The sequence below is a fragment of the Cicer arietinum genome, chromosome 3, assembly GCF_000331145.2.
Source record: "Cicer arietinum cultivar CDC Frontier isolate Library 1 chromosome 3, Cicar.CDCFrontier_v2.0, whole genome shotgun sequence".
NCBI lineage: Eukaryota > Viridiplantae > Streptophyta > Magnoliopsida > Fabales > Fabaceae > Cicer > Cicer arietinum.
In genome coordinates this window covers 25,862,324-25,887,824 of record NC_021162.2, presented here as the reverse complement: position 1 = coordinate 25,887,824, position 25,501 = coordinate 25,862,324, and the positions used below count along the sequence as shown (strand labels likewise).

The following is a 25,501-nucleotide window of genomic DNA, read 5'->3' as shown; positions in this document are numbered from 1 at the left end:
TTGAAACTCGAGATTTTTCCTTCTTTTATCATGGTAACTCTTTTACCTACTCTAAGACGCTGTCATCTTTTCCTGAATCATTTTCACTTTATCAGTAGTTTGTTGAACAATCTCAGGTCCTAACACAAGGTTATCACCCCTCTCAAACCAACACAGAGGGGTCCTACACCTTCTCCCATGCAACGCCTCAAAAGGGGCCATTCCAATGCTAGCTTTTCCATAGAATAAGTTATGTTTATCAGAATATAATGAGCAGAGGTAAACCTATCCATAATAACCCAAATAGTATCATACCTTTTTGGAGTTCGAGGTAAACCTACAACAAAGTCCATAGAGATGCTATCCCATTTCCATTCAGGAATACTCAAAGGTTGCATCAAGCTTGAAGGTTTCTGGTGTTCTACCTTAGAGTTTTGAAAGGTCAAACAAGCATACACAAACTCAGCAACATCAATTTTCATTTTAGGCCACCAAAATATCTTCTTGAGGTCCTTATACATCTTTGTGGCTCCAGGGTGAATACTTAGACAACTCCTATGTCCTTCCTCTAAGATCATCTTTCTTAACTCCTTTACATCGGGAACACAAATTCTCTCCTTAAATCTCAAAATTCCATCCACACCTATTTTAAAATCAGGTTCTCTCCCTTGGTTAATCAACTGTAACTTATCCTAAAGGTATAAATCTAATTTCTGATTCTTTTCAATCTCTTCTAATAGTCCACTAGTTACCTTCAACATTCCCAATTTAATGCTTTCTGGTGTTACTTCACAAACTAAACTAAGGTCTCTAAACTGTTCCAACAACTCACTATGTTTAACCATTAAAGCAGACACACTGAAAGTCTTCCCACTCAAGGCATCAGCCACTACATTGGCCTTCCCAGGGTGATAGTTAAGCTCAAAATCAAAATCTTTAAGAAATTCCATCCACCTACGTTGTCTCATGTTCAACTCCTTCTGGTCAAAAAGATACTTAAGGCTCTTATGGTCACTAAAAACCTCAAATCTAGATCCATATAAATAATGTCTCCACATCTTAAGTACAAAGACAACTGCTGCTAGTTCTAGGTCATGGGTATGGTAGTTCCTCTCATGAATCTTAAGTTGCCTAGAAGCATACGCTACCACCTTCCCATCCTGCATAAGTACTCCACCTAATCCTAAACCACACGCGTCATAATATACTACAAAGGGTTCACTCAAGTTAGGTAACACTAAGATCGGTGCAAAGGTCAATCGTTTCTTAAGCTCTTGGAAACTATTCTCACAATGGGCATCCCACACGAACAATTCCCTTTTTTTGGGTCAACTTAGTTAAAGGTAAGGCCAACTTGGAGAATCCTTCTATGAACGTACGATAATAACCTGCCAATCCTAGGAAACTCCTAATCTCAGTCACTGACTTAGGTGCTTTCCATTCTAAGACACTCTCTACCTTGGTAGGATCAACAACTATTCCACCTTTTGAAATTATATGTCCTAGGAAACTTACTTCCTCTAACCAAAATTCACACTTAGACAACTTGGCAAATAATTGTTTCTCCTTAAGGGTTTTCAAGACTATCGTTAAATGTTCACCATGCTATTCCTTAGTCTTAGAGTACACTAAGATATCATCTATAAACTCAACCAAAAGTGAGTTTAGGTAAGGATGAAAGATCTGATTCATGTAATCCATAAACACTGCTGGTGCACTAGTCACAGCAAAAGGCATAACCAAATACTCATAATGGCCATAACGGGTCCTAAAGGCGGTGTTAGGGATATCAGAAGACTTCACTCGAATATGATGTTAACCTGATCTCAAATCGATCTTACTAAACACACGTGATCCTCTTAATTGATCCATAAGGTCATCTATCCCAGGTAGCGGATACTTATTCTTGATTGTCACTTTATTAAGTCGACGATAATCTACACACAACCTCATAGAGCCATCCTTCTTCTTAACCAATAACATAGGTGCACCCCATGGTGAAACACTAGGTCTTATAAATTGTTTAGCTAAAAGCTCCTCTAATTGCTTCTTAAGCTCAGACAATTCTAATGGAGACATCCTATACAGTGTCGTGGATATGGGTCCAGTACCGGGTGCAAGGTCAATGCTAAACTCAATCTAATGCTCTGGTGGTAAACTATTGACATCTTCAGGTAATGCTTCAGGGAACTCACACACAATAGGAACATCTCGTATTACCACTTTTCTTCAAATTCCAATGAGGTATGATCATGAATAACTGGACATCTTCTTTCAAGAGTGCCTTTACTTGGTTGGCAGATATGTTGCTAGGCTTCTCCGTCTCTTCTGGCTCCATGAATTCAATGGTTTTGCTAAAGAAATCTACGCGAACACAATTGGCAGATAGCCAATCCATATCGAGAATCACGTTGATTAGACGTAAAGGTAAACATACTAAGTCAACTCGGAAGTCCCTTCCACAAACATGGATATAAATGTCGAGACAAACATTGGAGGTGTCAATAGAATCACTAGTTGGGGTATTCACAATCAAATCATATTGCAAACAAGACACAGGTAGTCCTAAACGTCTAACACAATCAAGGGACACAAAGGAATGAGTGGCACCACAATCAAATAGCACACATAAATGAGTATCACTTATGAGACACATACCTTGGATCACGTTGTCTTTCTCAGACACTCCTACACCACTAAGGGCAAAGACTCTCCCATTGGATTTAGGTCGGTTGGCTTGGGAACTCTAGTTTCCAAGTTGTGGAGTCTTCCTTGGGTAGGGGCATGTGGTGTTGATGTGGCCTTGATGTTGACAATTAAAACAAGCAATTCCAGCATCTCTACATTCATATGCCATGTGACCCTTTTTACCACACCTGTGACATCAGATAGGAGTAGCTGGATCACCATTATTACCATTTTTGTAGCTCGAGACTTGACTCTTGTCGTTACTATTTTCGTTACTAACTCCTCGTCCATTGGGGTTTCCTCTACCATTCCCATAACTATAATTGTTTCCATTTCCTTTTTCGTTACCACTACTAGCTCATTTTCCAGTTGAAAAACTGTATTGTTGATAATTCAGACGACTTCCAGATTTACTAGGAGGAAAATAGTAAGGTTTTCCTCTATTATGGTGCATAGGCCTCTTGTCCTTAATGGTTCCAGTATTTCGGTAATGTGCCTTTTCAGCACGACTATCCTCATTGTAACACCATGGCCATTACTGTTACCAGTGGTGCTACCTCACGACCTTCTCGCCCCCCTAACCACCCAGTGGAAATAGCGAGCATGGGATTCGAGCCTGGTACTTGGGGAATAAGGCTCAATTGGTAGTGGGACTGTGTGGAGGCGGTACTTATCCCTTAGGTATTGGGCTCGAATACTACGGAAGGCAAAAACTCGCAAGATTTCCATTGGTGGGAAAGAGGGGGGCGAGAAAGTCGTGAGGTAACACCGCTGGTAACGGTAATGGCCGGGGTGTTACACTCATGATAAATCCTACTCTTATTCACTAGGGTAGGAAAGTCACGGATCTCTTCCATTCTAACCTGCTTCTTGATCTCTAGCCTAAGTCCCATTTCAAATTCCATTTCCTTTTTATTATGCATGTCTTCAGGGAAATACTTAACTAAGAACATGTTCTTGAATATAGCCCAAGTAATTGCAGTCCCTGCATTATCTAAACGCTGGCGCGCATTGTCCCACCAATGTTCAGCTTCCTCCGTCAACATAAAGGTTCCCAAATGCACTTTCTGACCTTCGGGACATGCCACTCCTCTGAAAATTTTCTCAACCTCTTGCAACCACTTTTGAGCTCCATTAGGATTACAGTGACCTTCAAACGATGGAGGGTTAGCCTTGTGGAATCGATCCATCACCATGAGCTTATTTATTTGCATATTTCCTTGGCCACCACAATAGGTAGTAGCTTGAGCAACAGCTTGAGCAGCAACCTGTGCAGCTTGAGTAGCAGCTTGCGCAGAGGCTTGTGCAGTAGCTTGAGATTCAGCCAAAGCTTGGAGAGCCTGCACTGTAACTCTTGCCATGGACTCTAGAGCCTCAGCAATCGCAGCGTCATTCCTTCCACTAGCCATCACTACCTACATCAATCAGATAAGCCAATTGAGTATAGTGAGACACTTAAGAGAGTGAGAAACTAACTTAGTTCTACAACACTAACACAATAATGACAATAACCACAAAACACATAACATAGTACACAAGGAAACATAGCGAACACATAACACATTTACGGTCTGATTGGACAAACCAGCTCTGATACCACTAGTGTGATACCCTAAACCCCATGAAAAAAAATTAATTATAATTTCCTTATTTTCAAAACAATGAAATTATTTTTAAATAAATGAATAAGTATAAACTTTCAAACTTTTTTTTATTAAGGTAAAGAGTATCACATAATCGTGAACATATCACATCACTCAAAAATTTCCATCAAACTTAATGACATCGAAATCATAATATCAAACAACAAAATCCTTTTTGAAGTACACATACATAAGTTTAATGATCAATGAAAATATGGTCCCAACCCGATGTCACTATCAGAGCGGGAATTCTCAACAATAAAATATGTTCAAAATAACGTTAACGAAAGATAGATAGTAAAAGTCTTCAAGATAAGACGGCTTTCTATACTTCAAGAGTATTAGTCTTCACCTGCAGCTTGCAGCTTGTCTGCGTCCATCGCAAATGCGAAACACAAACAACGAAGGGTGAGTTTCGAAATTATGTCACAATATAAAATACACGATGAGAACATGCAAACAATCAAATTATCACAACCTCATAAGCATTCAATTAATAATATCGACGGTTCATCAAATTCAATCACAATAAGACAGTCGCAAGGGCGAAATGATATGCATGTCCTATACTCTATACTTCATCATTTGGTACCATTCTACTTCGAAGTACTTGGTTAGGAGGCCTGATACTATGCCACTACAACAGTGGAAAAACAATTCATGAATGGTCAAGTCCTCATAGATCCCCTCAACTCAACCCGAGACACATATACGCGACGGTCGAGGTACTCTTATGTTGCACGGTAGCTCTCGGCCTTAGGGAATAACCCACTAATCCACTTAGGAATTCCCCACTAGATGTACCCCCAAGGTCTATCAGTCTTACCTTACAGTTCAACTGTAGCCCTCCACGATCAGGCTCATTTAGTTGTACTTCCCCGAATCACTAGGTTTGTCACACCCTCCCTATATGATGACAAAATAGCCCTAACTCCAAAATCACAACTCAATATGTTTCAGTTTGACTTCACAACATTCATCATTATATATGTATGTCAGTCAATCATAATAAAATCCCAATATTTTGGTTTACACTACTCACAATGCATAATCCAGTCTTATGAATCACAAAATAAAAGATCAAACAATTAATACATTCAAGAGACATCACAATTTCAATCAAGTAGCAAGAACATGCCAGTACATATCATTTATACAGTAACAGTCAACATGATATTCATTAAATCAGACGGCATGAAATTTGGATATAGATAAATTCACGACCATTCTATAGGTTGCTAAATTATATTTTAGTCATCACTATTACCATTCATATATTATTAATTAATTATTATTACTCAATAGGGCTCAACCGTACGTAGTAAGCCCCGGATGAATATCTGGGAATTACGGTATTGTCGTTCATCCCACGTTATTTTATACTCATAACATCGAACCTCCTCTCACCCTTTACCTCGATTGAAGATTACGCCAAATGAATATGATAAGCTAATTTGTTGCGTCTTCGTCGATTGTCAACTCTAACAATCCGTCAAGGTAATAGAACCATACAACCAAATGAAATTAAAATAAATTATTTACTAAAATAAATAGGTAAAATTTATACTACTTCTAATGTACTCTAAACTATTTTAATATTGTGGATATCTATAACTATATTAATATAAAATGTGTATCTTAGTTGAACTTTTTTTGTAAACAAATAAAATGTTAGAGCAATCTTGTACATCCAATACGTGTGTTTGTGTCATTGGATTAACATTTATGTCATTTTTGTCCTCCTAGGCTTATTCTAGTCCAATTAGAGTTTTTAACCAATCTTGTGCATCCAATACGTATGTTTGTGTCATTGGATTAACATTTAGGTCATTGTCGTCCACCTTAAGCTTATTATACTCCAATTAGGGGTTTTAACCAATCTAGGGCATCCAGAACGTGTGTTTGTGTCATTGGATTTACATTTAGGTCATTTTCGTCCTCCCTAGGCTTATTCTAGTACATTTAGGGTTTTTAACCAATCTTGTGCATCCAATAAGTTCATTTGTATCGTTGGATTAACATTTACGTCATTTTCTTCCCCCCTAGGCTTATTCTAGTCAAATTAGGGCTTTTAGCCAATCTTGTGCATCCAATAGATGTGTTTGTGTCACTGGTTTAACATTTAGGATATTTTCGTCTTTCCTAAGCTTACTCTAGTCCATATAAGGTTTTCAACCAATCTTGTGCATCCAATAAGTTCATTTGTGTCATTGGATTGACATTTAGGTCATTTTCATTATCCCTATGGTTATTCTAGTTCAATTGGGGTTTTTAAGCAATCTTGTGCATCCAATACGTGTGTTTGTGTCATTGGATTAACATTTAGGTCATTGCAGTCCACCCAAAGCTTATTCTAGTCCAATAAGGGTTTTTAAAAAATCTCGTGCATCCAATAAGTGTGTTTGTGTCATTGGATTAACATTTAGGTCATTTTCGTCTGCCCTACACTTATTCTAGTCCAATAAGGGTTTTTAACCAATCATGTGCATCCAAAAAGTTTATTTGTCTCATTGGATTAATATTTAGGTCATTTTCGTTCTCCCTAGGCTTATTCTAGTCCAATTAGGGTTTTTATGAAATCTTGTGCATCCAATACGTGTGTCGGTGTCATTGGATTAACATTTAGGTCATTTTCGTCCTCCTTTGGGTTATTCTAGTCCAATTAAGGTTTTAAACCAATCTTGTAAATCCAAAAAGTTCATTTGTGTCATTGGATTAATCTTTAGGTCATTTTCGTCCTCTAAAGGATTATTCTAGTCCAATTAGGGTTTTTAACCATTCTTGTGCATCCTATATGTGTGTTTGTGTCGTTGGATTAACATTTAGGTCATTTTCATCCTCATTAGTCTTATTCTAGTCAATTTAGGGTTTTTAACCAATCTTTTGCATCCAATAAGTTCTTTTGTTTCTTCGAATTAACATTTAGGTTATTTTTGTCCACCCGAGGCTAATTCTAGTCCAATTAGGGATTTTAACCAATCTAGTGCATCCAATACGTGTGTTTGTATCGTTGGATTAACATTTAGGTCATTGTCGTCCTCCCTAGGCTTATTATAGTCCAATTAGGATTTTTAACCAATCTTGTGCATGCAATACATGTGTCTGTGTTATTGGGTTAACATTTAGGTCATTTTCGTCCTCCCTATGACTATTCTAGTCCAATTAAAGATTTTAACCAATCTTGTTCATCCAATGGGAGTGTTTGTGTCATTGGAATTACGTTTAGGTCATGTTCGACCTCCCTAGGCTTATTCTAGTCCGATTAGGGTTTTTAACCTAACTAGGGCATCCAATTGGTGTGTTTGTTACATTGTATTAACATTTAGGTAATTTTCATGTTCTCTAAGCTTATTCTAGACCATTTACGGTTTTTAACCAATATTTTGTATCCAATTAGTTCATTTGTGTCATTGGATTAACATTTATGTCATTTTCTTCCTCCTTAGGCTTATTCTAGTCCAATTAGGGTTTTTAACCAATCTTGTGCATATAATAAGTTCGTTTGTGACATTTGAGGAAAATTAAGGTCGTTTTCATCCTCCCTATGCTTATTCTAGTGCAATTACGGTTTTTAACCAATCTTGTGCATCCAATATGTGTGTTTGTGTCATTTGACTAACATTTAGGTCGTTTTTGTCATCCATAAGCTTATTCTAGACCATTTAAGGTTTTTAACCAATCTTGTATGTCCAATAATTTTATTGGTATCATTCGATTATCGTTTTAGTCGTTTTCGTCATCCCTATGTTTATTTTAGTCCAACTACAATTTTTAAACAATCTTGTGCATCCAATACGTGTTTTGTCTCATTGGATTAACATTTTTGTCATTTTCGCCCTCCCTAGGCTTATTCTTGTACAATTTTGGTCATTTTCGGCATCCCTAGGCTTATTATTTTCCAATTAGGGTTTTTAACCAATCTTGTTCATCCAATTGGTGTGTTTGGATCAATGGATTATCATTTAGGTCATTTTCGTTCTCCCTAGGCTTATTCTAATCCGATTAGGTTTGTTAACCTAACTCGTGCATCCAATAGGTGTGTTTGTGGCATTGGATTAACATTTATGTTATTTTAGTCCTCCCTAAGCTTATTCTAGACCATTTAGGGATTTTTTACCAATCTTGTGCGTCCAATAAGTTTATTTTTATCATTCGAATAATATTCTAGTCGTTTTCGTCATTCCTAGACTTATTCTAGTCGAATTACGGTTTTTAACCAATCTTGTGCATCCAATGCATGTGTTCGTGTCATAGGATTAACCTTTAGGTGATTTTCATCCTCCATAGGCTTATTCTACTCCAATTAGGGTTTTTAACCAATCTTGTGCATCCAATAAGTGTGTTTGTGTCATTGGATTACCATTTAGGTCATTTTTGTCTTCCTCGGGCTTATTCTAGTCCAATTATGGTTTTTAACCAATCTTGTGTATCGAATAATTTCATTTGTGTCATTGAATTAACATTTAGGTTATTTTCATCCTCCCTAGGCTTATTGTAGTTCCATTAGTATTTTTAACCAATCTTGTAAATCAAATATGTTTGTTTATGTTATTTGATAAACATTTAGGCCATTTTCGTCCTCCCTAGGCTTATTCTAATCCATTTAGGAATTTTAACCAATCTTATGCATCCGATAAGTTCATTTGCGTCATTAGATTAACATTCAACCAATAGGTGTGTTTGTGTCATTGGATAAACATTTAGTTCATTTTTGTTGTCTCTATGCTTATTCTTGTCCAATTAGAGATTTTAAAATATCTTGTGCATCCAATAATTTCATTTGTGTCATTGTATTAACATTTTGGTCATTTTCGTCTTCCCTAGGCTTATTCTTGTCCAATTAAGGTTTTAAACCAATCTTGTGATTCCAATAGGTGTGTTTGATTCATTGGTTAACATTTAGGTCATTTTCGTCCTCCCTATGCTTATTTTTATCCAATTAGGGTTTTTAACCAATCTTGTGCATCCAATAAGTTCATTTGTGTAAATGGATGAACATTGAGGTCATTTTCGTCCTCTCTAGGCTTATTCTTGGGCAATTAGGGTTTTAACCAATCTTGTGCCTCCAATAGGTGTGTTTGTGGTATTGGATGAAGATTTAGGTCATTTTCATCCTCCCTAGGCTTAATCTAGTCCAATTAGGGTTTTCAACCAATCTTGTGCATCCAATAAGTTCATTTGTTTCATTAGATTAACATTTAGGTCATTCACATCCTCCCTAGGCTTGTTCAATCTTTTGCATCAAATATATTTATTTGTGTCATCAGATTAACATTTAGGTCATTTTCGTCCACTCCAGGCTTATTCTAGTCCAATTAGGGTTTTTATTCATTCTTGTGCATCCAATTCGTGTGTTTGTGACATTGGATAATTACATAGCGTAATTTCATCCTCCCTAGGATTATTCTAGTCTATTTGGGGTTTTTAACCAATCTTGTGCATCCAATACGTGTGTTTGTGTCATTGGATTAACATTTTGGCCATTTATATCCTCCCTAGGCTTATTGTAGTCCAATTAGGGTTTTTCACCAATCTTGTGCCTCCAATAGGTGTGTTTGTGTCATTGGATTACCATTTACGTCATTTTAATCAATCTTGTGCATATAATAAGTTCATTTGTGTTGTTGGATTAACATTTAGGTCATTTTCGTCCTCCTTAGGCTTATTCAAACCTATTTAGGAATTTTAACCAATCTTATGCCTCCAATAAGTTCATTTGTGGCTTTGGATTAACATATAGGTCATTTTCATCCTCCCTAGGCATATTCTAGTCCATTTAGGGTTTTTATCCAATCTTGTGCATCTAATAAGTTCATTTGTGTCATTGGATTAACATTTAGTTTATATTCGTCCTCGTTATGCATCTTGTAGTCCAATTAGGGTTTTTATCCAATCTTGTGCATCAAATATGTATGTTTGTGTGATTGGATTAACATTTAGGTCATTTTCTTCCTACCAAGGGTTAATTAAGTCAATTTAGGGGTTTTCACCAATATTGAGCATCCAATAAATTCATTTGTCTTTGGATTAACATTTAGGTCATTTCCGTCTTCCCTAGGCTTATTCTAGTCAAATTACAGTTTTTAACCAATCTTGTGCCTCAAATATGTTTGTTTGTGTTATCAGATTAACATTTAGGTCATTTTCGTCCTCCCTAGGCTTATACTAGTCCAATTAGGGTTTTGAATCAATCTTGTGCATCTAATACGTGTGTTTGTGTCATTGGATTTACAATTAGGTCATTTTCGTCCTCCCTAGGCTTATTTTAGTCCAATTAGAGTTTTTAACCAATCTTTTGCATCCAATAAGTTCATTTGTGTCATTGGATTAACATTTAGCTTATTTTTGTCCTACCTAGGCTTATTCTAGTTCAGTTTCGGCTTTTAACCAATCTTGTGCATCAAAATGTTTGTTTGTGTTATTGAATTAACATTGAGTTCATTTTCGTTTTTCCTAGGCTTATTCTATTCCATTTAGGAATTTTAACTAATCTTGTGCATCCAATAAGTTCATTTGTGTCATTGGATTAATATTTAGGTAATTTTCATCCTCCATAGGTTTCTTCTAGTCCATTTAGTGTTTTTAACCAATCTTGTGCATTCAATAAGCTCGTTTATGTCATTGGATTAACATTTAGGTCATTTTCGTCCTCCCTAGGCTAATTGTAGTCCAATTAGGATCTTTAACCAATATTGTGCATCAAATATGTTTATTTGTTTCATTGGAGTAACATTTAGGTCATTTTGATCCTCCTTAGGCTAATTCTAGTCCATTTCGGGTTTTTAACCAATCTTGCGCATCCAATAAGTAAATTTGTATCATCAGATATCCATTTAGGTCATATCCGTCCTCCCTATGCTTCTTCTAGTCCAATTAGTATTTTTGTCCAATATTGTGCATCAAATATGTTTATTTGTGTTATTGGATTAACATTTAGGTCATTTTCGTCACCCTTATGCTTAATCTAGTCCATTTAGAGTTTTTAACCAATCTCGTGCATCCAATAAGTTTATTTGTGTCATAGAATTAACATTTATGTCATTTTCGCCCACCCTAGGCTTATTCAAATCTAATAAGGGTTTTTAACCAATCTTGTGTACAAATATGTTTATTTGTGTCGTTGGATAAACATTTAGGTCATTTTCGTCCTCCCTAGGCTTATTTTAGTCTAGCTAGAGTTGTTAACGAATCTTGCGCATCCAATTGGTGTGTTTGTGTCATTGGATTAATATTTAGGTTATTTTCATCATCCTTATGCTTATTCTTGTCCATTTATGGTTCTTAGCCAATCTTGTGCATCCAATAAGTTCATTTGTGCCATTTGATTAACATTTACGTCATTTTCGTCCTCTCTATGCTTATTTAGTTCAATTAGGGTTTTTAACCAATGTTGTGCATTAAATATTTTTGTTTGTGTCATTGGATTAACGTTTGGGTCATTTTCATCCTCCCTAGCCTTAATCTAGTCCATTTAGGGTTTTTAACCAATCTTGTGCATCCAATAAGTTCATTTGTGTCATTGGATTAACATTTTGGTCATTTTCGTCCTCCCTTGGCTTATTCTAGTCCCATTAGTATTTTTAACTAATCTTGTGCATAAAATATGTTTGTTTGTGTCATTGGATACACATTTAGGTCATATTCGTCCTCCCTAGGCTTATTTTATTCCAACTAGAGTTTTTAACCAATCTTGTGTATCCAATAGGTGTCTTTGTGTCATTGGATTAACATTTTGGTCGTTTTCATCATTCCTAGGCTTATTCTACTCCATTTGCGGTTTTTAACCTATCTTGTGCATCCAAAAAGTTTATTTGTGTCATTGGATTAACATTTAGTTCATTTTCGTCCTCCCTAGGCTTATTCTAATTCATTTAGGGTTTTTAACCAATCTTGTGCATCCAATAAGTTCGTTTGTATCATTGGATTAGTATTTAGGTCATTTTCATCCTCCCTAGGCTTATTATAGTCCAATTAGGGTTTTTAACCAATCTTGTGCATGAAATATGTTTGTTTGTGTCATTGGATTAACATTTAGGTCATTTTCGTCCTCCCTAGGCTTATTCTAGACCCAATAGGGTTTTTAACAAATCTTGTGCATCCAATAGGTGTGTTTGTGTCATTGGATGAACATTTAGGTCATTTTCGTCCTCCCTAGGCTTATTCTAGACCCAATAGGGTTTTTAACAAATCTTGTGCATCCAATAGGTGTGTTTGTGTCATTGGATGAACATTTAGGTCATTTTCGTCCTCCCTAGGCTTATTCTAGACCCAATAGGGTTTTTAACAAATCTTGTGCATCCAATAGGTGTGTTTGTGTCATTGGATGAACATTTAGGTCATTTTCGTCCTCCCTAGGCTTATTCTAGACCCAATAGGGTTTTTAACAAATCTTGTGCATCCAATAGGTGTGTTTGTGTCATTTGATTAACATTTAGGTTATTTTCGTGTTCCCTAGTCTTTTTCTAGTCCAATAAGGGTTTTTAACCAATCTTGTGCATCAAATATGCTTGTTAGTGTCATTGGACTTACATTTACATCATTTTTGTCCTCCCTAGGCTTATTCAAATTCATTTAGGGTTTTTAACCAATCTTGTGCATCCAATAAGTTCAGTTGTATCATTGGATTAGTATTTAGCTCATTTCCGTCCTCCAAAGGCTTATTCTAGTCCAATTAGAGTTTTAAACCAATCTAGTGCATCAAATATGTTTGTTTGTGTCATTGGATTAACATTTAGGTCATTTTCGTCATCTCTAGGCTTATTCTAATCCATTTAGGGTTTTTGACCAATCTTGTGCATCCAATAAGTTCATTTGTGTCATTGCATTAACATTTAGGTCATTTTCGCGCTCCCTAGGCTTATTCTAGTCCCATTAGTAAATTTAACTAATCTTGTGCATCAAATATGTTTGTTTGTGTCATTGGATACACAATTAGGTCATTTTCGTCCTCCCTAGGGTTATTTTAGTCCAATTAGTGTTTTTAACCAATCTTGTGCATCCGATAGGTGTCTTTGTGTCATTGGATTAACATTTTTGACGTTTTCATCGTTCCTATGCTTATTCTAATCCATTTGCGGTTTTTAACCAATCTTGTGCATCCAATGAGTTTATTTGTGTCATTGGATTAACATTTAGTTCATTTTTTTCCTCCCTTGCCTTATTCTAATTAATTTAGGGTTTTTAACCAATCTTGTGCATCCAATAAGTTTGATTGTATCATTGGATTAGTATTTAGCTCATTTTCTTCCTCCGTAGGCTTATTCTAGTCCAATTAGGATTTTTAACCAATCTTGTGCATCAAATATGTTTGTTTGTGTCATTGGATTAACATTTAGGTCATTTTCGTCTTCCCTAGGCTTATTCTAGACCCAAAAGGGATTTTAACCAAATTTGTCCATCCAACAAGTGTGTTTGTCTCATTGGATTAACATTATGTTTATTTCGTCTTCCCAAGGCTTTTTCTAGTCCAATAAGGGTTTTTAACCAATCTTGTGCCTGAAATATGCTTGTTTGTGTCATTGGACTTACATTTACGTCATTTTCGTCCTCCCTAGACTTATTCTAATTCATTTAGGGTTTTTAACCAATCTTGTGCATCCAATAAGTTCGTTTGTATCATTGGATTAGTATGTAGCTCATTTTTGTCCTCCAAAGACTTATTCTAGTCCAATTAGGGTTTTTAACCAATCTAGTGCATCAAATATGTTTGTTTGTGTCATTCGATTAACATTTAGGTCATTTTCGTCATCCATAGGCTTATTCAAATCCGTTAAGGGTTTTTGACCAATCTTTTGCATCCAATAAGTTCATTTGTGTCATTGGATTAATATTTAGGTAATTTTCATCCTCCTTAGCCTTATTATAGTCCAATAAAGGTTGTTAACCAATCTTGTGCATCCAACTAAGGTTTGTTACCATATTGGGCATCCAATGAGTTCATTTCTGTCATTGGATTAACATTTCCATCATTTTCGTCCTCCCTAGGCTTATTTTAGTCCAAATAGAGTTTTTAACCAATCTTGTTAATCCGATAGGTGTGTTTGTGTCATTGGATTAACATTTAGGTCATTTTCATCCTCCCTAGTTTTATTCTAGTCCATTTAGGGTTTTTAATCAAACTTGTGCTTCCAATAAGTTCATTTGTGTAATTGGATTTACATTTAGGTCATTTTCGTCGTACCTAGGCTTATTCTAGTCCAATTAGGTTTTTAACCAATCTAGTGTATCAAATATGTTTATTTGTGTTATTGGATTAACATTTAGGTCATTTTCGTTCTCCCTTGACTTATTCTAATCCATTTAGCGTTTTTAACCAATCATGTGCATCCAAAAAATTTATTTGTGTCATTGGATTAATATTTAGGTCATTTTCGTTCTTCCTAGGCTTATTCTAGTCCAATAAGTGTATTTAACCAATCTTATGCATTCAATAGGTGTGTCTGCGTCATTGGGTTAACATTTAGGATATTTTCATCCTCCCTAAGCATATTCTAGTCCCTTTAGGGTTTTTAACCATTCTTGTGCATCCAATACGTGTGTTTGTGTTATTGGATTAACATTTAGGTCATTTTCGTCTTCTCTAGGCTTATTCTAGTCCAATTAGGGTATTTAACCAATCTTGTGCATCGAATAGGTGTGTTTGTGTCATTGGATTAACATTTAGGTCATTTTCGTCTTCTCTAGGCTTATTCTAGTCCAATTAGGGTATTTAACCAATCTTGTGCATCGAATAGGTGTGTTTGTGTCATTGGATTAACATTTAGGTCATTTTCGTCTTCTCTAGGCTTATTCTAGTCCAATTAGGGTATTTAACCAATCTTGTGCATCGAATAGGTGTGTTTGTGTCATTGGATTAACATTTAGGTCATTTTCGTCTTCTCTAGGCTTATTCTAGTCCAATTAGGGTTTTTAAACCATCCTTTGGGTCCAATAGGTGTCACTACAAGAAATTTTGAGTTTTGCGATAGATGGATTGCGACGGCTGCCAAAAAACCGCCGCAGCTCTCTCTTTGCGACACTTCCTACGACGGTGCTAAACAACCGCCGCTGCATTTCTAAGCAAAACCAAGAGGCGCTAGTTTTTTTCCAATCCCGCGTCCCATTTTTTGCAAGTCCCGCTCTCTAAAATTCTTCTCATATCTCTGTGACCCTTTTCTCCCAAAACCAAAAACCCCTTTCTCCCAAATTTGGTTCCCTCAAAATTCCCAAACCCCTCGATCTCCCTATGCGGAAGTTTGATCTCTCCATATCTGGAATTGAAGCAATTCCTCTTCTATGCGGTAAGCTTCATGACATTTATCTTTTAATGCTTGGTGTTGGTTGATAGTGAATCTCATTAGCTGGGCATTTTATTTGTGTTCTTGTATACAATATGATTTTCTTCGTTACAAAGGGTTTGCAACACCTAACTTACAAGAAATTTTATTCAAAATCGTGATTTCCAAAGTCTCGGTGTTCTGATTTGCTTCCCTCAAATCTCTGAAATCCCTAAAACTTCAATCTCCCCCAAATATCCTTGCTTTCACAATTTCACTTTTATATCTTACTAGCTTTCCATTCAATCTCCGTTTGTTGCAACTTATGGTACGATTTCCTTTTCGTTGTTAGGGTTTTGATTACACTGTTCTAAGGGTGTTAATTTTTTGCTTTGAATGCCATTTCTGTGAAACAGGAGGAGAATGGCCGCATGTAGTGTTACTGAATGACGAGGTACTTTCAGTTTTCTGTGTATTGTATTTATTTCAACTTATTTTCTGCTTTCTGATATTTATATTCTCTTCTATTTATGTTCTCTTTTCTGGGGTTTGGTATTTTCATTTGCATTCATTTATCAATTTGTGTTCTCTTCTAAACACAGTGATCACTATGGATAATAGGTGAGCTTACAAGTTATGCTAGCTAAGATTAGAGATACAAACTTATATACAATCCCAAATTTTAACCAAGCATAGTAGTTTTACAACCTATCATTTTGCCCATGTTTAGAATATGTTACTGTATGGGTTAGTTTTGTATACACTGATAATGATGAGTTGATGTTTCAAGTGTTTAAAGTTATGATCATGAAACAATTTGCAACCTATCATGTCTCTGTTTAATGGTTATTCCATTTGTGAAGTTGGCAAGGATGCAACTGGTATTGCTGGTACTTATTCTTTCTCTATGTGTCATGGATATTTTTATCACATGGATGCAGCTGGTATTGCTGATACTTTTTCTTTCCCCAATGTAAGTTTCATAAATTAATTTTTTTTAAATAAAAAAATTGAGCATATAAGAGTTTGATGTCTATCCTTTGACTATTAACTCTTTATTATGTTGTGAACAATACACCCACATTTAGGAGAATTATCATAAATGGGTCAAAATAAATGTTTTCAAGATTGCCATATATTTATTCTCTATTGAACTGCATGTGGTTTGGGACACCTTTATATCACCTAATAATGTGTTGGTTACAACTGTTAATTCAATTGGAGCAGCTTTTCAGTTTGTGTACATTGTTCTGTTCTTAGTGTATGCTGAGAAAGCAAGAAAGGTTGGTTAATTTATTGATAATATGGAAATTTGTAACAAATTTTACATAAAACATAGGTTTGTTAATTGTAACTGATATGTGCTATTGTATACTGTCATTTGATAGGTGAGAATGTTTGGATTATTGCTGGCAGTTTTGGGAATATGTGGGATCATACTAGTTGGGAGTTTGAAAATAACCTATAGTTCCATGCGCCGAATGTTTGTTGGATTCTTGAGTTGTGCTTCTCTGATTTCAATGTTTGCCTCTCCATTGTTTATAATCGTAAGTTTTACACTTCCTAGATATATCAATGTAATACTGAGTTTTACTAGTTTTCAAGTTTGGTGAAATTATTTATCTATATAATTTCACAGAAATTGGTCATTCGCACGAAGAGTCTCGAGTTTATGCCATTTTGTCTTTCGCTTTCCACATTCCTAATAAGCGCCTCATTCCTTCTTTATGGGTTGCTCAGTGATGATGCTTTCTTTTATGTAAGAGTCTTTTTTCAGCTCATTTTTTTCTGTTTCTTTCTGAAATATTCATTTTAGTTTCGGAACTCAAATGTTTATTCTGTTGGCTTATATTTGTATACCTACATTTGTGTTTGATATTTTAGGTACCAAATGAGATAGGTACTGTTTTGGCAATCATACAATTGGTATTGTGTTTGATATCTAGTAATGAATCTAGAGACACCTTGATAATGTCATGTGGATAATCTACATTGCTGAGATCTGACAAAAGCAAAGGTGAACACAAATTTTATGATTAATACAACACTAATTTGGATTACTGATGAGAAGCATTGATGATTAATACAACACTAGTAGACACAACATAACTAGAGCTAGAGTTCCATGGCATTGAGAAGAATGAAAGTGATAAGGCTTTACTCTAAGGTTTCTTAGGTTTGTAATAGGAGCCTATTGTTATGTTTTTTTGCCTTTACTTGAATTGCTAGTTGAACTTGTGTGGTATGTAAAGTTGTGAAAATTGATAAATAAAAAAAGGTAATTTGTTCTAAGGTTGGTATTCATTTTTTTTATTGTAGTCTAAGTTACAGACTCTCATCTCTTTTTTGATCTTGATTCGATTTCATTCGTAAATATTTTTCTTGCAATGTTTTAAATTTCAGGAATTTTTCAGAGTTAGATTCACTGATTTTGGATCTCATTTGAGTGTTGTTGTTCATTTTCACTTGGTAAGTTTTCGATCTCGTGACCTACATATTGTTAATTTGTTAGTGATTGTTGCTTTTAGATTTTAGTTCCATTTTACAATGAATTTCACTGATTGTTGCGATATTAGATATCAAGAAAGCTTACGACTCCTATCAATAATTTTAGCTTTGATTTTGGTTCTTCAAATATTTCAGCCTTAGAAGAGTTCGTTTCCTTCTAATTGTCTTTTCCTACACTATACTGTCATGTAGTCATTCAATTCAAGTTTGAACTATTGTTTACCAAGTGCACCGTTGGTCCTAAACAACATCAATGTTTCCTAAAGGACCTTTGATTACATTAGACCTACTTTCCCTTTTCATAATACTAAATTTTTAGTTTTAGATTTTACATGAAAATTGAATTAGGCGTAAGACAGATACAATGATAACTGAAGTTGATATGTTGAAGGAGCAAATTGCTTTCTTGATGCAAATGCAAAATTCTAGAAACAAACAGGTAAAATTATTTTCATAGCAAACCTATTTAAAAAATCTTGTGAGAACTGTTTGTCTTTGATTAAAAATATCAATTGTGTAAAGATTTCTTATAGCTATAAGAGAAATTTATTTAATTAGTTTTGACAATATTTATCAATATTCATTGAGGTTAATATATACTTTTTTTTCTTTAGGCAATGGACATAAAATCGCCAATAGATGGTAGACATTCATCTGAGTCCAGCCACCAACTTGATGATCGTGGAACAACATCATTAGGGACTAATTAGATATTTGGATGAACTTCTAAGTTTGATGGAGTTGTTTTTTTGTATTGTTAGCTACTCCACTAATTAATGTTTTGAATATTTAAACTATTTTATTTATTGTAATAGTTAACTTCAATGTATGAATTGGTGTAATTTCTTTTGAAAAAATTATATAAATTGGATTTAGGTACAATAGTTATTAATTATGTATTTAAATTATGTGGATGGTATTTATGAATATTTTTTATTTTAATTGATTAAAAATAGGAAAAAAATTGTATCATATTTTTTATTTTAAATTATTAGGTTTGCGACGGTTCAAACTGTCTCAAAGTAAATATAGCGACGGTTGATAACTGTCGTAATTGTGCAGAAAAAATAAATTTGAGTTTTTTCTAAGTGTCGCAAAATATATTTAGAGGCGGTTGTGAACCGTCGCAAAAGTTGGCGGCGGTTGGAACGACGGTTTTGTGAACCGTCGCAAAATGGCCTCGCGACGCACGAATCTGCGACAGTTGCAGAACAGTCGCAAACATCAAATTGCAACAGTTAAAACCGCCGCAAACCCTTTTTTAACCGCCGCAAAATGTTTTTTTTCTTGTAGTGTGTGTTTGTTTCATTGGATTAACATTTAGGTCATTTTCATCCTCCTTAGGCTTATTCTTGTCCATATAGGGTTTTTAACCAATCTTGTGCATCAAATATGTTTGTTTGTGTCATTGGATTCACATTTAGGTCATTTTCAACCTCCGTAGGCTTCTTTTAGTCATATTAGAGTTTTTAACGAATCTTGTGCAACCAATAAGTGTCTTTGTGTCATTGGATTAACATTTAGGTCATTTTCGTCTTCCCTAAGCTTATTCTAGACCCAATAGGGATTTTAACCAATCTTGTCCATCCAACAGGTGTGTTTGTCTCATTGGATTAACATTTAGGTTATTTTCGTCTTCCCTAGGCTTTTTCTAGTCCAATAAGGGTTTTTAACCAATCTTGTGCATGAAATATGCTTGTTTGTGTCATTGGACTTACATTTACGTCATTTTCGTCCTCCCTAGGCTTATTCTAATTCATTTAGGGTTTTTAACCAATCTTGTGCATCCAATAAGTTTGTTTGTATCATTGGATTAGTATGTAGCTCATTTTTGTCCTCCAAAGGCTTATTCTAGTCCAATTAGGGTTTTTAACCAATCTAGTGCATCAAATATGTTTGTTTGTGTCATTCGATTAACATTTAGGTCATTTTCGTCATCCCTAGGCTTATTCAAATCCGTTTAGGGGTTTTGACCAATCTTTTGCATCCAATAAGTTCATTTGTGTCATTGGATTAATATTTAGGTAATTTTCGTCCTCCTTAGGCTTATTATAGTCCAATTAAGGTTTTTAACCAATCTTGTGCATCCAATAAGTTCATTTGTGTCATTGGATTAATATTTAGGTAATTTTCGTCCTCCTTAGGCTTATTATAGTCCAATTAAGGTTTTTAACCAATCTTGTGCATCCAATTAAGGTTTGTTACCATATTGGGCATCCAATAAGTTCATTTCTGTCATTGGAATAACATTTCCATCATTTTCGTTCTCCCTAGGCTTATTTTAGTCCAAATAGTGTTTTTAACCAATCTTGTTAATCCGATAGGTGTGTTTGTGTCATTGGATTAACATTTAGGTCATTCTTATCCTCCCTAGTTTTATTCTAGTCCAATTAGGGTTTCTAATAAAACTTGTGCTTCCAATAAGTTCATTTGTGTCATTGGATTTACATTTTGGTCATTTTCGTCCTCACTAGGCTTATTATAGTCCAATTAGGTTTTTAACCAATCTAGTGTATCAAATATGTTTATTTGTGTTATTGGATTAACATTTAGGTCATTTTCGTTCTCCCTTGACTTATTCTAATCCATTTAGGGTTTTTAACCAATCATGTGCATCCAAAAAATTTATTTGTGTCATTGGATTAATATTTAGGTCATTTTCGTTCTTCCTAGGCTTATTCTAGTCCATTTAGGGTTTTTAATCAAACTTGTGCTTCCAATAAGTTCATTTGTGTCATTGGAAATACATTTAGGTCATTTTCGTCCTCCCTAGGCTTATTCTAGTGCAATTAGGTTTTTAACCAATCTAGTGTATCAAATATGTTTATTTGTGTTATTTGATTAACATTTAGGTCATTTTCGTTCTCCCTTGATTTATTCTAATCCATTTAGGGTTTTTAACCAATCATGTGCATCCAAAAAATTTATTTGTGTCATTGGATTAATATTTAGGTAATTTTCGTTCTTCCTAGGCTTATTCTAGTCCAATAAGTGTATTTAACCAATCTTATGCATTCAATAGGTGTGTCTGCGTCATTGGATTAACATTTAGGATATTTTCATCCTCCCTAAGCATATTCAAGTCCCTTTAGGGTTTTTAACCATTCTTGTGCATCCAATACGTGTGTTTGTGTAATTGGATTAACATTTAGGTCATTTTCGTTCTCTCTAGGCTTATTCTAGTCCAATTAGGGTTTTTAAATCATCCTTTGGGTCCAATAGGTGTGTTTGTTTCATTGGCTTAACATTTAGGTCATTTTCATCCTCCTTAGGCTTATTCTAGTCCATATAGGGTTTTTAACCAATCTTGTGCATCCAATAAGTTCATTTGTGTCAATGGATTAACATTTAAGTCATTTTCATCCTCCCTAGGCTTATTCAAGTCCCATAAGTATTTATAACCAATCTTGTGCATCAAATATATTTGTTTGTGTCATTGGATTCACATTTAGGTCATTTTCATCCTCCCTAGGCTTATTTTAGTCATATCAGAGTTTTTAACGAATCTTGTGCAACCAATAAGTGTCTTTGTGTCATTGGATTAACATTTAGGTCATTTTCGTCTTCCCTAGGCTTATTCTAGACCCAATAGGGATTTTAACCAATCTTGTCCATCCAACAGGTGTGTTTTTCTCATTGGATTAACATTTAGGTTATTTTCGTCTTGCCTAAGCTTTTTCTAGTCCAATAAGGGTTTTTAACCAATCTTGTGCATGTAATATGCTTGTTTGTGTCATTGGACTTACATTTACGTCATTTTCGTCCTCCCTAGGCTTATTCTAATTCATTTAGGGTTTTTAACCAATCTTGTGAATCCAATAAGTTTGTTTGTATCATTGGATTAGTATGTAGCTCATTTTTGTCCTCCAAAGGCTTATTCTAGTCCAATTAGGGTTTTTAACCAATCTAGTGCATCAAATATGTTTGTTTGTGTCATTCGATTAACATTTAAGTCATTTTCGTCATCCCTAGGCTTATTCAAATCCGTTTAGGGTTTTTGACCAATCTTTTGCATCCAATAAGTTCATTTGTGTCATTGGATTAATATTTAGGTAATTTTCGTCCTCCTTAGGCTTATTATAGTCCATTTAAGGTTTTTAACCAATCTTGTGCATCCAATTAAGGTTTGTTACCATATTGGGCATCCAATAACTTCATTTCTGTCATTGGATTAACATTTAGGTCATTTTCATCCTCCCTAGTTTTATTCTAGTCCATTTAGGGTTTTTAATCAAACTTGTGCTTCCAATAAGTTCATTTGTGTCATTGGAGTTACATTTAGGTCATTTTCGTCCTCCCTAGGCTTATTCTAGTCCAATTAGGTTTTCATCCTCATTAGGCTTATTCTTGTCCATATAGGGTTTTTAACCAATCTTGTGCATCCAATAAGTTCATTTGTGTCAATGGATTAACATTTAAGTAATTTTCGTCCTCCCTAGGCTTATTCAAGTCCCATAAGTATTTATAACCAATCTTGTGCATCAAATATGTTTGTTTGTGTCATTGGATTCCCATTTAGGTCATTTTCATCCTCCCTAGGCTTATTTTAGTCCAATTAGAGTTTTTAACGAATCTTGTGCAACCAATAAGTGTCTGTGTTATTGGATTAACATTTAGGATATTGTCATCCTCCCTAACCATATTCTAGTCCCTTTAGGGTTTTTAACCATTCTTGTGCATCCAATAAGTGTGTTTGTGTTATTGGATTAACATTTAGGTCATTTTCGTCCTCTCTAGGCTTATTCTAGTCCAATTAGGGTTTTTAAATCATCCTTTGGGTCCAATATGTGTGTTTGTGTCATTGGATTAACATTTAGGTCATTTTCATCATCCTTATGCTTATTCTAGTCCATTTAGGGGTTTTAACCAATCTTGTGCATCCAATAAGTTCATTTGTGTCATTGGATTAACATTTAGGTCATTTTCGTCCTCTCTAGGCTTATTGGATTAACATTTTGATCATTTCAGTCCTCCCTAAGTTTATTTTAATCCATTTAGGGTTTTTAACCAATCATTTACATCTAAAAAGATTATTTGTATCATTGGATTTATATTTAGGTCATTTTCGTTCTCCCTAGGCTTATTCTAGTCCAATCAGGGGTTTTAACAAATCTAGTGCATCCAATACGCGTGTTTGTGTTATTGGATTAACATTTACGTCATTTTCGTCGTCTTTAGGCTTATTCTATTCCAATTAGGGTTTTTAAATAATCCTTTGGGTCCAATAGGTGTGTTTGTGTCATTGGATTAACATTTAGGTCATTTTCATCCTCCTTAGGCTTATTCTAGTCCATTTATGGTTTTTAACCAATCTTGTGCTTCATATAAGTTCATTTGTGTCATTGGATAAACATTTAGGTCATTTTCGTCCTCTTTAGTCTTATTCTAATCCATTTGGGATTTTAACCAATCTTGTGCATCAAATAAGTTCATATGTGTTATTGGATAAATATTTAGGTCATTTTCGTCTGCCCTTGGCGTTTTCTAGTCCAATGAGTGTTTTTAATCTATCTTGTGCATCAAATATGCTTGTTTGTATCATTGGATTAACATTTAGGTCACTTTCGTCCTCCCTAGTCTTATTCTAATTCATTTGGAGTGTTATTGTTTTTAACCAAACTTGGACATCCAATACATTTATATGTGTTATTGGATTAGCATTAGGTCATTCTCATCCTCCCTAGGCTTATTATAGACGAATCAGGGTTTTTAACCAATCTTGTGCATCAAATATGTTTATTTGTGTCATTGAATTAACATTTTAGTCATTTTTGTCCTCCCTAGGCTTATTCTAGTCCAATTAGTATTTCTAAGAAATCTTTGTAAGACATATGCCTCCTTGATCATGATTTTGATATAATTTCCAAACATACAATGTATATGCATTATTTGATTGATCTAACGATTGGAATTGAGAAACATTTCAGGAAAATAAACAAACACTACACACTTGGACAAAAATTGGAACTCAAGCAATCAAACAAAGATGGATGATGTCCTACAAGGCTTGAAGACTGATGTACAAGAGTGTCTAGTGTTAATAGGGTCAATTAGGTAGACTTAATCCTAATGAGTTCTCATATAGTATTTGCCAATGAAATCATAAAATAAGTTTTAATCAATCAAGTAATAAATCAATTGATAAATCAATTGAGCAATCGATTGTCAGACTCACAGAATAAAGGTTTCACTAAGTTAATCGATTGGGAAATCGATTACTTAAAATGTTTTATCGAAACTTGTGTTCTGTGTTTAAACAAATCAATTGGACAATCGATTTGCACATCAATTGAGTAATCGATTTAGTGATTGACAAAACCAAGCTCATACTGAGTCAATCGATTGGCAAATCGATTATGAAAATACTTTTTCATCAGACATGTGTTCTGTGATCAACGAAATCGATTGGACAATCAATTGAAAAAAGTTTCTTAAGTTGCAAGCTTTGCACTAATCGATTAGATAATTGATTGATATATGTTTCTTGTGTTGCAAGCTTTGCATTAATCGATTGAAAGAACTGACTGGTTAATCATTTATCAAGAACATATTGCTTAATCAATTGGCATATCGATTTTAACTAAATAGCTAAGCTACTGTAACCAGCCAAATCGATTGTCAAATCGATTGGAGTAAAATGTCTATGTTACAGGAAGTATTTAGCCCATTGCCAAATCGATTATGTTAATATATGAATCAAAGGAGTAATCGATTGTTTTGATCTCGTTGTTTGAACAAAACAAGTATAATCGATTAGTCAATTGATTCTGATACAAACTGAGTATCAGTCTCTGATAAGTGCATTAAAGGAATCGATTAGGAAATCGATTAGTTCTTATATTTTCAAGATTCAAGAAAAACAAGACACGCGATAATCGATTGGGTAATCGATTAAGCTGGTATCAAACTTTAATAAAATCGATTACAAAATCGATTTATATAATTTTTTTCTGAAAATATATAAATTGAATCAATCACAATTTTTTGATAACAATCATAACACTTTTTCATAAACACAGTAGACTGAAAAACACCTTGAGAGAAAAATTGTTACAACACACAAATACTCATTGGCTAATACTTTTGTGTGAGATCTTACATTGTGATTGAGTCAAATTTTCTTAGTATTCTTTAATTCTTTGTGAAAGAACAATTTCTCTAATTGAAGTTTTGGAAATCCAGTAGTGTACACTGGTGGTTATGTTTTATGATACTTGTGGTCATCTAAAAGAAACCTCAGCTTGATCTCGCTAGAGTTTAACGAGTAACTCTTAGGGATAGGTTGGTATTGTGATAGAAGTGATTGTGAGTTGGATGGATAGGTTGTGACGCTGGAAAGTCTGTAAAAATATTCCTCAAATCATTCTAGTGAAAGGCTGAAATTTGTTGTAGATTTCAGGACTGGATGTAGGTTATCAAAGTGATAGC

The 25,501-nt window shown here is 34.6% G+C and overlaps 2 protein-coding genes across 2 annotated transcripts; one reads left to right on the top strand and one right to left on the bottom strand.

Moving 5' to 3' along the window:
• Positions 1-51: 51 nt before the first annotated feature.
• LOC140919702 (uncharacterized) lies at positions 52-2,058 on the bottom strand. Its single transcript, XM_073366315.1, has 5 exons — positions 1,800-2,058; positions 1,047-1,186; positions 732-878; positions 295-596; positions 52-208 (listed from the first exon to the last, which is right to left on the bottom strand). Exons 1-5 carry the CDS (start codon positions 2,056-2,058, stop codon positions 52-54), a joined length of 1,005 nt encoding a protein of 334 aa, XP_073222416.1.
• A 13,476-nt stretch (positions 2,059-15,534) lies between these two features.
• On the top strand, positions 15,535-18,955 carry LOC101509703 (bidirectional sugar transporter SWEET2-like). Its single transcript, XM_073366314.1, has 9 exons — positions 15,535-15,589; positions 16,429-16,538; positions 16,654-16,848; positions 16,954-17,112; positions 17,205-17,324; positions 17,450-17,582; positions 17,969-18,034; positions 18,422-18,512; positions 18,688-18,955. The coding sequence occupies exons 1-6, from the start codon at positions 15,535-15,537 to the stop codon at positions 17,549-17,551; spliced, it is 741 nt and encodes a 246-aa protein (XP_073222415.1). The 3' UTR covers positions 17,552-17,582; positions 17,969-18,034; positions 18,422-18,512; positions 18,688-18,955.
• The last annotated feature ends 6,546 nt before the right edge of the window (positions 18,956-25,501 follow it).

Excerpts from the sequence above, each read along its gene's own strand:
- LOC140919702 (XM_073366315.1), bottom strand. The coding sequence starts at position 2,058 with ATGTCTCCATTAGAATTGTCTGAGCTTAAGAAGCAATTAGAGGAGCTT. Across the intron at positions 1,187-1,799 it reads TAAGATCGATTTGAGATCAG|TATATTATGACGCGTGTGGT; the intron begins GTTAACATCATA and ends AACCCTTTGTAG. Across the intron at positions 597-731 it reads TTAAATTGGGAATGTTGAAG|GAGAGAATTTGTGTTCCCGA; the intron begins GTAACTAGTGGA and ends TTGAGATTTAAG.
- LOC101509703 (XM_073366314.1), top strand. The coding sequence starts at position 15,535 with ATGCGGAAGTTTGATCTCTCCATATCTGGAATTGAAGCAATTCCTCTT. Across the intron at positions 16,539-16,653 it reads ATACTTTTTCTTTCCCCAAT|GAGAATTATCATAAATGGGT; the intron begins GTAAGTTTCATA and ends ACCCACATTTAG. Across the intron at positions 16,849-16,953 it reads ATGCTGAGAAAGCAAGAAAG|GTGAGAATGTTTGGATTATT; the intron begins GTTGGTTAATTT and ends GTCATTTGATAG.